Source organism: Plutella xylostella, chromosome 14 (genome assembly GCF_932276165.1).
Source record: "Plutella xylostella chromosome 14, ilPluXylo3.1, whole genome shotgun sequence".
NCBI lineage: Eukaryota > Metazoa > Arthropoda > Insecta > Lepidoptera > Plutellidae > Plutella > Plutella xylostella.
In genome coordinates this window covers 6,508,369-6,523,705 of record NC_063994.1, presented here as the reverse complement: position 1 = coordinate 6,523,705, position 15,337 = coordinate 6,508,369, and the positions used below count along the sequence as shown (strand labels likewise).

Genomic DNA, 15,337 nt, shown 5'->3' with positions numbered 1-15,337 from the left:
GCATTTTTATTATGTTAAATTATATGGTTACAGAAATTAATAACAATAACGTATTAAACTAGATTATTTATTGACAAATATAGATCATAATTATTTATAAATAAGCTAATAATTACATTACATCATAAATTATGTTTATGCAATAAATGGAATAAGTATCACATTCATAGAATAGACTAGAAAAATATTACAATGACTAACAAGTATATAAATATAGCAAATTGGATTTGCTGATCTGATAAATTTCTACTTTGGCACATTTAATACTGTCTAAGACATTTTGAGATCAAAATCGTATTAATAAATTATTTTAAGGCTCATAAAATATTATTATCTACTATATTTTGAGTTAAATAGGTATGTAGAATTTACATTTACTAATCTTCGAATATATTACCAAGAATTCTATGCTTGATATTGTTGGGAAGGCTTTTAGGTTCTAAAATAAAATCTAGAACTTCTCGAAAACAAGAGTCACAATTTCGTATTAATAATACCTTTCATAAAAATAATATTAAAGTACTTATAATGGGGTTTGTTTACTTTAGACAGCATGTAAAGAGCAAACATGAATTAATCTGATTGTTCTAATTTAACGTAACTAAAACAACCTAACGCTTAGCTTCAATCACAGAACCTTTACAACTTCCGAAATACAACATTACATAGTCAACTCTATGGCTTAGCCGTGTCTTTATCACTTCGTTATATTATCACATTTTCGTTGTCCTTTCCAAAATCTCAAATGCAAATAAAAACGAGAATACTTAATTCCTTTTCATAAAACTGTCCCGCAAAAAGTAACGCACTTTCTATGCGGGAAAACATAAAGTTTTGTTAGTTTTTCAAATCATATACACAAACCTGTGCTAGACGTACAGTAAGTCAACTTAGAAAACTGAAGCTCCAAACCTCACTGCCCCTCCGTCTCCCCCCCCCCTTCCTCCGCGGTTGTCTGACAGATGAAGTGCTTCTTGTGCAGGTTCATTACGGCTTTAAAAGTTTCAATCTATATTCCGCCAGAGGCGCCACTTTCTACGCGACAAAACAAAATATGCTTTATCAAATTCGGCTGTAGACGGCCAGAAAACTTAGAACCCCCCCTGCCCCTCCGTCTCCGCCCCCGCCCCTTCCCCCGCGGTCGTATGACAGATGAGGCGGGTTCACTATGGCTTTAAACGTTTCAATCTACATGCCACTAGAGGCGCCACTTTCTATGCGACAAAACAAAATATGTTTCATAGACGCCGAGACAACCTACAAACCTTCCTGCCCCTCCCTCTCCCCCTCTTCCGCCTTCGTCTGACAGATGAGGCGCTTCTTGTGCAGGTTCAGTATGGACTGGCTGATGACGCGGGCGCTGGCGCGCAGGTAGCCGCCACTCGTCAGCATGACTATGGGTATGGCACGCTTCTTGCAGGACTCGAACACGAATTCGTCGCGTTTTATTACACCCTGGAAGTGATAATGGGAAGTATTAGTTACTAATTGGATGTGGTGTGCACAAATCGAATTTCAAGCATTTTGGGTACTCAGTCATTTTGACTTTTAGATATTAGGAAAATGAGGTATTACGACATAAAGCCTCCATGAGCCGGACGGGTTTGTAAGAGAAGTAATAATCTATGTGGCGAAAAATACCTACCCAATTTTTTTTGTGAAAAGACAAGTCAAACCACTTACAAAATCCGCACTTCTCTTCTACTCAACGGCAAGGGCTGAATAAAATTGTCGTTGAGTAGAAGAGAAGTGCGGATTTTGTATGTGGTTTGACTATTTTCCTCAGTTCCCTTCACAGCGCTGTCGACATCATCGTGCGAGTTTTTTACTTATTCGCAGTGTAAGGTTGATTTTAACGGGTTCTACCTTTTTTGGCATAAGATTTATTTGCCTAATCTCGTATTGCATACTAACGTTTGGTCAAAGTCTCGTTACGCCGAAAATCGTATGGCATAAATCTCGTTTAGTAAAAAGTTATTTCGCATAACATTGTTTAGCCTAATAATAGTATGGCCAAATCTTGAATAGCCTAATAATGCTATGGCATAGGTTTATTAGGTTAATACAAAGTAATAATATTCGTTTGGCTTTAACATTGACGGAGCGTCTCCCTACATAGCGCAAACTGTTGCCTTGTATTGTTTCCGCTGTTTGGAAAACGCTCCGCTCCGCTTCGCTGCGCCCCGCTTTGGTTTTGATGAACATGTGCACCTAACACGCTCCTCCTCGCTTTGCTCGTCGTCGCACCTATTTTTAGGTTTCGATCTCATGGGGTTTGTAATAATAATTATATTGGTCGTTAACTTTCGATTTTTTGATCATACAATATCGTGATCTTCGGGATGTAGGAGAAAAATACCACAATTTGTACATTTACTACATACTTAATGTATTATTTATTAAGATAACATTACGAGAAACAAGATTATACATAGGTATAGACGAACATAAATTTGAGCAAACGAAACTTAGGTGTTTAAAGATTGTGCCTAAAGAGTTTTAGACGAAACGAGCCTTATGCCACATAAGTCTAGGCAAAGTGATGGTTCGGCCAAAAAAGTTTAGACCATACGAGTTATGCGAAATGAGTTTTGGTCAATAAAGATTATGCCAGATGAGCGGAACCCATTTTAACGTCGTGCGGATTCACTCACGCACGCGGGATTCATGCCCCGCACGCGTGACAAGCTCAAGTGTTCTTTTTATACAATACTAGCTGTACCCGCGCGCTTCGCTTCGCCTTAAAAAGTTTTCCCGTGGGAATTCCGGGATAAAAAGTAGCCTATGTTTTTTCTCAGGGTCTAGACTACTCTAGATCTGTATACCAAATTTCATTCAAATCCGTTCAGTAGTTTTGGCGTGAAAGAGTAACAGACAGACAGATAGACAGACAGACAGACACAGTTACATTCGCATTTATAATATTAGTAAGGATTCATTGCACGCTGGACGCTGGAAAATTGCGTCGCGTGCGTGAGTTCCGCACGATGTTAAAATCAGCCTAAAATAAACCGCCCAACTCGACGTTCTCAGATGTAACTGACAGATAGGTGACCATATTATAATTATGTAATTGTTAAAACAGAGTCGCGAGCACAAGTTTCGAACCTCCGTTAACGTTGCTTATCGTCAACTGTCACTGTTAACATTTATGGCAAAGTTAGTTCCAAAAGTGACATTTGTTTTTTCTATATGTTAGGTGGAATTTCACCAAATGCTAAACGTATTGAGTAGCCTGTCATACGTCTGTCAGTTAGTACAAAATGTATTAAAAATTTGATTTAAATAAGTTTAGCGTTTGGTAAAAGTGACCCTTCGCGTAGATTCGAAAATAGTATCGAACTAGGTAAGTGTACTCACAAACTCGCTAATGTTGAGGTGGCCCAGCGGGTCGGTGTGAAGCACGTCGGTGCCCGCGTTGTACACCACGATGTCCGGCGTGAACTCCGCTAGAGCCTCCTTCAGGTTACTGGGAAACAAAAGATAAACTTCAGCTATGAAATTCAGTTTAATATTTCACTCTACAGTCCAACTATAAAGTCATGAAAATAAAGAGTGCGATTTTGCAAAGACTTTTAATAATTTATTTGTTGGATTTCAGTGAGTAGTTCCATCTTCTGTCGCAGCGCTAGTGTTGCAAAAACTCGCTTCATACGCTTTTGCTTTCATGTAGCATTAGACCTCCGAAACTTCGTATTTGATGAAGCTTGAGCCCCAAAAGCGAATACACTCTTCAAAACCCCCGATCACAGACGTCTAGATTCCCCAAGTGTACGTACTGCGCGCAACTAGCAAAAGGTTGAGCATTTCTCAACTTTTGGTTCCGTCCAGCTGTCATTATCAGTGTCAAATCCTACACAAAAATCGGCACGCGTGGTTTTCATAGAAATGGGCGCATTTGTGATGATAGACTTCTGTACCCCCGATTTACGCAACCAACTTCGGCCGACTGGTGTAGTGGTTAGTGATCCTGACTGCTATGCCGAAGGTCCCGGGTTCGATTCCCGGCTGGGGCAGATATTTGTTTAAAGACAGATATTTGTACTCGGGTCTTGATATTTATATTTAATATGTATCTATTTATGCATTTGTGTAGATATATCACCAGTCCGATACCCATAATACAGGCTCTGCCTAGCTTGGGGTCGGATGGCCGTGTGTGGGATGTCTCCACATATTTATTTATTTATAACTCACTTCCTCAGTTTCACCATATACTCGAGATCCTCCGTCCCGCTCTTCAGTTCCACATTGCGGCGGATCGCCTGCTTGGCCTCCTTGTCTCGCGGGTAGATATGCTTGTTGTACATGTCCATTATGTACACCTCTTCCACGTTTATGAAGTCTCGGGCGTAGCCGTTACCCTGGGAGAGAGGGGGGTAGTTTTAGGTTAGGATTTAGCATAAATAAATGTGTGGGGACATCTCACATACGGCCATCCGACCCCAAGCTAGGCAGAACCTGTGTTATGGGTGTCGGACAGCTGATATATCTACACAAATACATAGATAGATACATACTAAATACAAATATCAACACCCAAGACCCAAGTAGGTACAAATATCTGTATTTGAACAAATATCTGCCCCAGCCGGGAATCGAACCCGGGACCTTCAGCATAGCAGTCAGGGTCATTAACCACGACACCATTCAGCCGTCTAAATAAACAAGGCTTAGAGGCAGTTTGTAAGGCCATTTTTGGACACACTCTTATTACAGTGAGTAAAGACAGTAGAGACGGTTTTTAAATATAAGTCATGTATCTTGATCAAAATGGCAGCCTGCAAATGTTGCATTTAGGAATAAATGGAGAAGATTTGGACAGCGTCTTTGCTATAGACTATAGTCTTATAGCGGCCGTGGACGTAAACCTTCCATTTAAAGGATTAAAGGGACTTAAACAGGGTCAAGATCAAGATACATGATTTCTACTAACTCAATCATACATAATTCACACTCTCACCTGATGAGCATCCAAATCAACAATCATGGCCCTCTGCACCCGCCCGCTCATCATCAGGAACCTCAGCATCAGCGTTATGTCCGCGTACGCACAGAACCCCCCGCCGCGGTAGCCGCAGCAGTGGTGGAAGCCCCCGCCCACGTTGATGGCCCAGCCTCGTTCGAGTGCCAGCTTGCCGGCTAGCACTGAGCCGCCGGTTTGGAGCCTGGAATTAAGTGGATAGACAAGTTAATAATAGGTTTATTTCAACACAAGTAGACTTTTTCTGTGCTACCACAAAAAACTTTAAACACCGTTTAACAAGTGTTTAAATCTAAATTTGACAGATTTTTTAGGCGTTTGACAGCGCTGAACACCTGTTAAATACTGTCTAAGTTTTTGTGGTAAGGCCCTTTATGTTTCTACGATTTACTACTCTTTGTCAGGATAGTAGTAGTATAAAATCTCACTGCCGTCAATCAAGATGCAATTTAGTTCTGTAGTTTCTTAAATTCATACATGAAAATGTGGGTCACTCTTGTACAGAATAAGTTGACTTTTGCCTATAGGAATAAAATGAAGAGAGAGCTAAATTATTATGTTCTAAAAATAGTCACCTACAACTTATAGAGTTGTTGATTTATATTTATGTAACTCTGGGAAATATCATACAGGATTACAGGATACATAATACAACATAGAAGAACTATAGATTTATACATAAGTCACATTCATAAAAACATACAAGTGTGTACTAGATGTGTGAAAGTGTATCATTCACACATACCTCATAGGGTAGAGGTATCGCTTCTGCACCAGTACGTTGGGACAGCAAGCGACGCATGGCAGCTCGGCTATTGACGCCACATACGCACTCCACTGAAATCAATCACGGTATTGTGACTAGTATTCTATCACTATGACCAAATGAGTGGATGCCTAATGTATACCAATCCCTATCATTATGTATTTATGGATACCAAGCTAAAATATAAAAAATATCTGGTTGAATATTGTATAAACTTACAAATATAAACTCTATGTATAACAAGAACTTTTGAATGTTTTGGTAAGTTGGACTGGCTTTGGCCTTTGACTTCAATCTTCGTGAGACCATAGCACCCTAAAATAAATAAAAACTACTCAACAAACTTACTGTGCATACAGAAATTGCTCTAAAGAAGCCATTGCAAAATAATATAATACAATAAGTAGGTAACACAGATATCAGAATAGGAAGTGTATGGCCAAACTTTCTTATAAGTATGTAAGAATTTTGATGGTCCTATGCTTTTTCCATTTCAATTCTTGAAAGGAAAAAAATTATAGTGATCAGTTTTATAGGTATGTAAGTTATATGCTATACTCTACATATTTACTCTGTCTACCATTCCTCACTGTCAAGAAATAGGGATATAAACTTACTGTTTGTATATCAATACATATGAAACAATCAACACTCAACACCAATGCCTACTTTGATTATTAACCATTTCCTGGTTCCAATGAATTAAAAACTAAAATGTATTTTTTTCAAAATTTGTATTTAAAGTGACTTACTTTTAGAGATTTAAGATATTTCTTGGTATGCACCACCAGTAGATCACTCTTCTTGGCTTCATTTGGCTCCACAATATGTTCGTCATCTATAAGTTTAGCTTCCTTCAAATTCTGAAATAAAAACAAAGTTTCCAATAACTATTTACCTGATGTTTGTATCTTATACTACTCTTCATATTTCCTATATCAATAAATGGCTGGTGGGTCATCTTATTAAGTTAAGTACGAATGTATTGTAGCTACTGGAGTAAATTGTTAATGTAAAATACTTATGCCTGCGATTAGATTCGACTTACTTTGATAACATTGCCCCACTTCCCGGCATCGAATGCGTGGTACCTCTCAAGCCCCCAAAAGGACACATTGTACTTTCGATGGTAGACTATCGGCCACTGGTCGTCCCTTATATCGAAATATAACTGCGAATCAGGTCTACAAGAAAAAATATGGTTTATGCGTTTCGGGAATTAAATAGTATAAGTAGTGTATTAAAAATAAGCATTGATTAAAGATTCTTACAAGTTTTCCTGCATATTTTTAATTTGATTAGGTAGTGAACATCAACACATATTCGTAATCTGAGCTAGAAACATACAATTTTTTGAGATAAAAGCTAAGAAATCACAAACAAAACAAATCAAAAAATATTATTGACCGCGCGCAAATGTCAATCTGACAGATGTCAGCTGCGAGGATCGTTCAAAAATTATAGAATTTAACGCATCCTCGTAGGATTGTACATTCATTTTTATGGAGGGTCGACAAATGCGTTTTCAGTCCTCACCTATGAACCTTGGTCCTTCCTTTCCTTACATTTGCAGCACCTGGCATCCATACCTACTGAGAAAAAGGACAGAATCTTTATCACTAAAGCGAGGTTGTTATGATTCAGTATCGATTAGAATTTATGAACGTTACTTTGGTTGCCTAGCAACGATGGTACACGTCTACCGCGGGAAATGTAAACAAATCGAATGTGTGATAAAAATCTACTATGCGATATAACTTTAGTTGACTACTTATTTATTTTAAATGATAGTAATGGCTAGCACCAATGATGAAGCTCTTCAAAGTGAAGTAGAGTTTTACAGGGTGAGTACGAGTATTTACTTATTGTTTACACAGGCGCTCTATTACCTTTACCTACGACAGCCCCATTCTCACTATCTAATGATTCCTACTTACCTCAAATAAAATACTTACGTAGTACTTACCTACTTATATTTGGGTCCTCGGTGGTCCTCATCCCAACTTTGAACTTGCCTAATGGTAAATTCGATGATTAACAAAAGACAAACGTTTAATTTCCAGCAAAACCAGACAGTAGTAGAACGAGAAATCCGGGCCCTCATCGCGGACAATCAGAAGCTGTCGCAGCAGGTCGGCGCGCTGCTCAAGGAGAAGCTGCAGAGTGCTCGGAACGCACACGACGGGAACACTGATGAGGAAGTAGAGGAGCTGAGGAAACAAGTCAATTTACTTACTAAAGTAAGAATGTGTCTATGTCATTTTATTGAAAGGCAGCTTAAAAAGTTGTTTCACTTACCTAATCAAAAGTACTTACCTTCAAACAACCAACAACTTACCTTACCTTCATCAATCTTACTCACCTTTTAGTTAGTCCGATTGGCTGGATGACAAAAGCCCAACCATTAAGTATTGTGTCGCTATTTGGAAGAGGCGTTGGTATGTCTAGATAGAAGTAGACTATACATACAGTGAAACTATAAAGTATGTCTAGAAGTAGACTACGGGCCGATGATGATCCACTGTTGGACAGAGGACTCTCTCAACATAACACTGACTAAGTGCCTACTCGGCCAGTTATACAATTAGGTATACTCTATTTTCAGGAAAGAGATTCTTTACATGTTCTATGGCAGACCTCCCAGAAGACCATCGATGCTCTAGAGACGGAGCTGAAGACTTATCAGGGATACGATGGCAGGGGACATCAGGTAAGAAATTTATTTCGTAGGTATTGTAGGTACCTGTACCAAGATATAATTCAGATAGAGTAGAGCTTACCGGTACCTACCTACGTTTTTGTCTTATCATCTTACTTACAAACTGCCTATTTTATCTCTAGAAAGTGGCAGACGAAAAGAGGGGTCTAGAACTAAAACTGCAATCAGCTTTAACTGATTATATCGACATCGAAACGAAATACAAAGAATTAACTTCTAAGCACCAACAATTGGAAAATGAGCTAAGGAGCAAAAATAAGGAGCTAGAAATAAATCAAGTAAAAGCGAAAGATCTAGAGCAAAAGCTAGAAGAGACATCGAAAGTTTTAGAAGAACATAGAATCAACTTGGCAGTGGAAAAGAAGAGCAGTGGAGATATGAAAAGTTATTTAGCCATGAGCCAGAAGGAATGTGTTGAACTTGTGAAGAAGGAGGCAGAAGCTAAGGCCAAGGTATATAACAAAGCAGTTTATTTATTTCTTCCTGGCACGTTTTCCTACAACTAAACTAGTTTTTACTGCAATATTCGCTTCACACTAACGAAGAGATACTTCCCTAATATCTATTTCCCTGTAATTCCTGTTGCAGAACAAATATACTTAAGTACCTATTAGAATATTTTTTACGTTCTCTTTAGGTAGCGGAAGCTCTACAACTTTTCGACGTGGTCTCAGCACAAAAGAACGAAGCCTACAAAAACCTCTCTGAAACTACAGGTAAATAAAAATATAATAATTTAACAGACATTATAATAATCGAGGACAAACCTGTTAATAATCAAAACGAAATAAATTTCTTACAGAAGAACTAACAAAACTAAAACACACTTTAGCAAATGTAAAGCATGATACAGAAGCAGCATTCCGAACAGAAATAGATGAAGTGAAGGAGAAATATAATGAGAAAGTGGCAGATATGCTGAGCCACATCAAGAATCTAGACTCTGAGTTAGTGGAAAAGGGACTGTTATTGAACAAGGCTTTACGGTATATTTTCATAAGCCAAGTAGTCAATCAGTTTTTTCAACTATCCATAAGTAGATAACATGTCTGAGCAATTTATGTATGGTTTCAGAGAAATAAAAGTCCTTCAGTCAGCGAATGAAAGTTACTTGAAAGCACAACAGGAGTCTTCAAAGTTCGTTGATCCGAAATTGGCACTTGCGGAACAAAGAATGGAAGCAATGTTTCAGGAACTGGTAAATAATTATCTTTAAAACTTATAGACCTATTAACTTAGATGCAAAATTCATAAGCAATGTTAGAATCAAACATTCGATACCATCCAACACAAGTCCAAGTCCAAACCTAAAGATCCGAGCAAAAATTTTTTTTAATGTTCTAGCCTCCTCTAGTCAATGGCCGTTTTTCACTGTCCTTAGCAACAGGAGTTTTGCCTAAGTTAATCTAAATGAAATCCGAATCTCACCAAGTCTATATCATCACAATAAGTACAATAACTACAGCTACCATAAACCCATCTTCTCCGCCAGTTATCCTCAGAGCGTCGCAACATCCAGATGACATGTGAGAAGCAGTGCCTCGCCATGGACCTGCAAAGAGTACAAGACCTCCACGGCCGGGAGATCAAGCGGAGGCAGTGGGAGGAGACGCTGCTCAGGACAGAGTGCGATGAACTCAGGTATTTGAGAGGGAAGAGGCTTATACCCAGCAGTGGGCAGATATGGGCTGATAATGATGATGATGATGTGAGAGGACTGACTTAGTATCCTATGTCCCCTAGATGGGACAGCACAGGGCATCCAGTGACTCTCCGAATCACTTTGTAAGTGTAGCTCCACTGACATAGTGATTCGCGAACATTCTTTTTCGCCTTAGTCACTCGCGAAAACCATTCGTAGCGTATGCCTTTCATACACCATACAAATGTAATAAATCTCTTTTTTCTTGTTAAATTTGCTTGGAATTATGTGGTCTTTTAGTTAACATTTCTTCTGTTTACAGAACACAAGTGGAACATCTTCAGAAGTCTTTGGAAGAGACTCACGGGATGGTCAATAAATTACAGGAGATTTTAACATCTAGAACCGAGTTGAACCAAAAGTAAGTGTTTCCTTTATAACGCACTCAGATAAAGAAACAATATGAAAATGGCGGCTAGGGTTACATATTCGCCCGAATCGTACGTCAACACTGTATACTACTCCTACTTATGAAACGCACGGATGTTAATTTCCTAGGCTACAAAATTATGTAATTTAATTTCAGGATGGTAACGACGAAAGAAGAAGAGCTTATCGAATTGAATAAACATTTGGAAAATCAAATGGAACTAAACAAAAAGTAAGACTGAGCCCGCTATCCTCTCTCTACTTGTACAATGTATACACATAATAGAAAATGTCATTGATTAAAACATTAAACTATCTTTTTTCAGGTGGAAGGCATCCTACATAGAAATGACTGAAAAGCTGAAAAAGAGGCTCGACCAGTTACAGAAAGAAAACTATGAATTGAGAAATATTACCAGGACCTCCATAGGCTCTTCCAAGAGCGAAGATTTCAGTATCACCAGTTAACACTGATCAATGATAATTGTGTAGTATTCACTCTGTCTGATTAAATATGAGATTTGCAGCCAATACAGCATTATATTCAGTATTTGATAAAATGTGTTAATAATGAAAAAACTGCCAATTTACAAGTATACCTCAGGTAAAAAACTAAGTGATCAATTAAACATAAACTAAGTGCAATATAGTTTAATTAAATAAATTATATTATAAAATTCTCAACATCATTTTATTTACAGACTAATTTAATACATAGGATCATAGCATGATTATACGCAAGGGCTAACTAAGGGAAACCCTTGCCAAAAATGGCATATCAAAGCCATAAAGTTTATTACTCTATGATCAAATAAGTCACCATTAGGGCTACGACCTGTCCTCGCAGCGCGGGTCCTTTATAGACGCTAGGATAAGATATTTATCACATTTTTACACCCAACCAAAAAAAGTTCAAAATTCCGCCCAACAACAGTAAGTTTATCACCTGAACATCCGCCCACAGTCTAACCTGTCTACTCCCGCCACTAAGCGGCGGAGACACATCCGGAGAACATGCTCGGGAACCAGTAGAGGGTTTCTCCCGCCTGGGTGTCCACCCACGCCAGCCCCTCGCGCACCATGTGATTGAGGGCTGTCTGCGCTCGGCTCTCGGTCCAGCTGGGGATAGGAGGACATACTCTTTATGGCATACTACAGGACCCACATACGTAAAACTGAAAATAAATGGTACAATCTGTGGCGTTATTACTAACAGTAATCTCTTCGGATTAAAAATAAGGTTACCTATTTTTTCCTGCACATCCTGCAGGTTGACAGGCAGAAAATGCTTTTAGCTTTGTACTTTTATTTGTGATATTTGTACAATCAAGAGTTAAATAATAATAGTGAATAATAATAAAAATGGGTATAGTGTGAAAGAGATATCATCATGGGCCTTGTACGTCTATGACAGACGATTTAATTAATGTCTGAAACACGATATTTCGCGACTATAAAAGCCGATACGGGAGCGGCAAGGCCTTCCGCAGGATCTACAAGTGAATAAACTAGGATCTACAAGGGAAAGAGATATAAACTACATATTACTTATTCTTATTTAAATAAAATTGAAGGTGTGTCTTCAATCAGTGAGTCCTACATGGTCATGGTCATGTGTTAAAAGGTAATGGAAAGCACTATGGTCAGGGTTTCTCTGGAGGATATTGCTAAGAGCTGGAGTGGATATTGTGAACAGGCAAAAACAGTATGGTATAAACTCCTTCAGTAAACTGATAGCTGGAGTTCTCAAGTAAACGCAATATGGTAAAAAGCTCCAGCCCTCTGGACCAAGTAGTGGTAGTAGAGGTAAGTAGAGGCCAAAATATTTCAGCACTCATTGGGTGAGCATTTTTAGCTGAGAAACATGATGAATCCTAACTAATATTATAAATCCGAAAGTAACTGTGTCTGTCTGTCTGTCTGTGTGTCTGTCTGTTACTCTTTCACGCCAAAACTACTGAACGGATTTGAATGAAATTTGGTATACATATGGTCTAGACCCTGAGAAAGTACATAGGCTACTTTTTATCCCGGAATTCCCACGGGAAAACTTTTTAAGGCGAAGCAAAGCGCGCGGGAACAGCTAGTATAAAATAAATGAACAAATAAGTACCTGAGATCCTCAACAAGCTTGCTAACAGACACGGAGGCGGTGCCGAGCGCACTAGCCGCCTGCAGCACCTGCGTCTGGTCGAGGTTCAGCTCGCCCGGCACCGACTGCACCAGCCACTTGCCCTTGCCCACTGACACTGTTGTGAATCTGTAAGTGTTGAGGACGACTGTTGAAGTATATTCACAAGAAATTGGTTTATTAAACATATCCATATGTTGAACTAAAATCAACACAACCAAGTGTTTAAACTATCCGAATACAAGAATCAGCCTATGTCCGTGACTATAGATAAAAAGATTAATGATGATGGAACTGAATGGCTAGCAGTTATGTTACAAGGTAGAAATGAACAGGAAAGAGGCAAATTAAACTCTTATGGATTGGTAACAGTAGAAAAAATTTAAGAGCAGCAGTCCCAGTGAATATAGTTCCTTAATAAGCAGGGAGGAGTTACAATAAGTTTTGAATGAAGTAATAAACCCGTCCTTCATTGGAAGTAAACCCGTAGTGGGGATGTGAAGGATGTTGTGTGTGAATGCATGTTGTGATGTATTATGTATGAAGTAATAAGGCCCTACTCTGACAATCAACTATAATGAATTATCAACTACTTTTTGCTCTTACCCATTTCCAAATATCTTCAGCTTCTTGACAGCAGCCAACAGATCTTCATTAGTGATGTCTTGCAGTTTCTTAGCTTTACCCCGGGAAGCTATGAGCCTGGTCCTCAGCTCCTCCAGTGTAATCAGGCCACCATTCTTGTAGTTTGTTGCCATGCAGACCTCTACTATTTGGACTCCTAACTCATAGTAGAAGTCTCCGATACCTATTGTTTTTTTTTACAAACACAAAGATCCTGTTACCAAACACATTGTAAGAGTGATAGACCAATGGTAAAGTGCTGTGATGTGAAACATGACAAATATTATAGTCAACTCTTTGCAAAAAAAGGTTAAGAAAGTTATCTTAGCTCATAACAGTCATAAGCAGAACTGAATTTTCATGTTAGTGAAAAATTATAGTAATCATCAATTCTTATTGAGAAAAATTATAGTAATCATCAATAATAATACAGTTCTGTAAATGTCCTACAACAATAAATCAAGATACTGACCTAGGACAGACCAAAATCCTTTCCCTGAAGCTAAAGGATCGACTCCGATAGCAGCACACATTTCCTGAAACTGTCGTCGAAACTGGGCATTTTTCTTTATTTCACTTTTATGCTTTGCAGCAAATTCCTCAAGGTTTTCCCTGAAAACCTCCAGCTGCTTCGACATTTGCTGGAACTGATTCTCTTGAATCTCTGTGCCTTTTTCTTTGTACTTTTCTAGTTCTAGCTTTTGTTTCTGTATAGCCCCAACTCCAGCACGTCTCCTCATCTTGGTTTAGCCTAGTATTTTACTTTATTTACTAAAATGAATTTATTTTCAATGCGAATACGAGACGAGGAGGATGAGAAGAGCAATGAAAACAAACATTCAGAACTTGGTTTTCACTATATAATTATGAACGTCATCGAGAGGTCTTAATGTTATTTTATAGCCCAAAAAAACTAAAATGAGTGAATTATATTTTGACTAATATTTTATAAACCTTATCATTTATAAAACTGTGATAAAATTATATCGATCACATTAAAATTATGCATCGATTACGATCATGATGGATGATATTTTATAGTATTGTAGTATTGATATAAAAACGTACCTACCTACGTACTTTGGCGGTAAATTTGAATTTGTGCTTTCAATCGACAAAAGAGAGGTGTTATTAGTTTGATCTGTGCCTGTTTTTATTCGCATGCAATACTCTCGCAATACTAATGTCTTTAAGATTGTTTTAATTCGCTGTTTCATTAAAATTGTCAAACCCCGTTCAACACTCGCTACCTCTTCCATATTTTTTATAACAGTAGTTAACCCATTTCAGCGCTATCGCCATGTAGGTCTTTGTGTCTGTCTATGGGCTGTGGGGAGTTTATGTTTCCTATTCCTACTACACACCACCCTCCCCAACGAACGCCCACAAGTACAATAATTACTGATGCACCAACGAATGGGTTTGAGGCTTGAGGCTTTGAGAGTGTAATTAATTGTTTATTTTAATAAACAAAACCCAACTCACACGTAATGAATGAGTATACGAGTAGTTGGTAGGTGTACTTTAATTACCCAATTTGTCTCATTGCGCTTTATAGGTCTACGTTGTAGGTATAATGTTGACATTACCTAAACTGATAGCTAATGCAAAGCGGATATGTATAAAAGGACATTGGTATTCCATTTAATGTCTGAAAATAATAAAAAAAGCAATGCTGTTTGCATCCCTGGTGGGGATCGAACCCACGACCTTTGGATTAGAAGTCCAACGCGCTATCCTCTGCGCCACAGGGACAGATGCAGGAGACGTCAAAATAGAGCTATCAAACCTGTAAACCACCACTGACACAATATTATGGACGCACACAATGAAACGTATTGTGTTCACATTTTCTACTCCATCCCTACTCGTTACTTTTTAACCGACCAAAACGTATACATTACTATTTTAATATTTGTTATTACTCAATAAATAGATTAAATGAAATTAATATTTGTAACATACCTATGAAATAGTTATAAGTAATCTTATTATTAATTAAAATATTTTTTGTTTGAACCGGAACCAGTTAAATTTAGGAG

At 38.2% G+C, this 15,337-nt stretch overlaps 3 protein-coding genes and 1 non-coding gene across 4 annotated transcripts; 1 reads left to right on the top strand and 3 right to left on the bottom strand.

The window, feature by feature from the left end:
• Positions 1-108: 108 nt before the first annotated feature.
• Positions 109-7,447, bottom strand: LOC105383473 (histone deacetylase 11). The gene is made up of 8 exons (XM_038120469.2): positions 7,022-7,447; positions 6,799-6,934; positions 6,503-6,613; positions 5,730-5,821; positions 4,964-5,168; positions 4,198-4,364; positions 3,361-3,469; positions 109-1,455 (listed from the first exon to the last, which is right to left on the bottom strand). The coding sequence occupies exons 1-8, from the start codon at positions 7,033-7,035 to the stop codon at positions 1,258-1,260; spliced, it is 1,032 nt and encodes a 343-aa protein (XP_037976397.2). The 5' UTR covers positions 7,036-7,447; the 3' UTR covers positions 109-1,257.
• On the top strand, positions 7,447-11,068 carry LOC105383501 (nuclear matrix constituent protein 1). The gene is made up of 11 exons (XM_038120699.2): positions 7,447-7,594; positions 7,814-7,990; positions 8,356-8,460; positions 8,592-8,921; positions 9,107-9,185; positions 9,272-9,455; positions 9,544-9,667; positions 9,962-10,110; positions 10,434-10,532; positions 10,698-10,772; positions 10,867-11,068. The coding sequence occupies exons 1-11, from the start codon at positions 7,535-7,537 to the stop codon at positions 11,006-11,008; spliced, it is 1,524 nt and encodes a 507-aa protein (XP_037976627.2). The 5' UTR covers positions 7,447-7,534; the 3' UTR covers positions 11,009-11,068.
• Positions 11,069-11,176: 108 nt separating this feature from the next.
• On the bottom strand, positions 11,177-14,131 carry LOC105384149 (vacuolar-sorting protein SNF8). Its single transcript, XM_038120470.2, has 4 exons — positions 13,768-14,131; positions 13,278-13,479; positions 12,654-12,800; positions 11,177-11,659 (listed from the first exon to the last, which is right to left on the bottom strand). The coding sequence occupies exons 1-4, from the start codon at positions 14,033-14,035 to the stop codon at positions 11,527-11,529; spliced, it is 750 nt and encodes a 249-aa protein (XP_037976398.2). The 5' UTR covers positions 14,036-14,131; the 3' UTR covers positions 11,177-11,526.
• Positions 14,132-14,977: 846 nt separating this feature from the next.
• On the bottom strand, positions 14,978-15,050 carry Trnar-ucu. Its single transcript has one exon. It is a non-coding gene; the product is annotated as a tRNA-Arg (tRNA).
• Between the last annotated feature and the right edge of the window lie 287 nt (positions 15,051-15,337).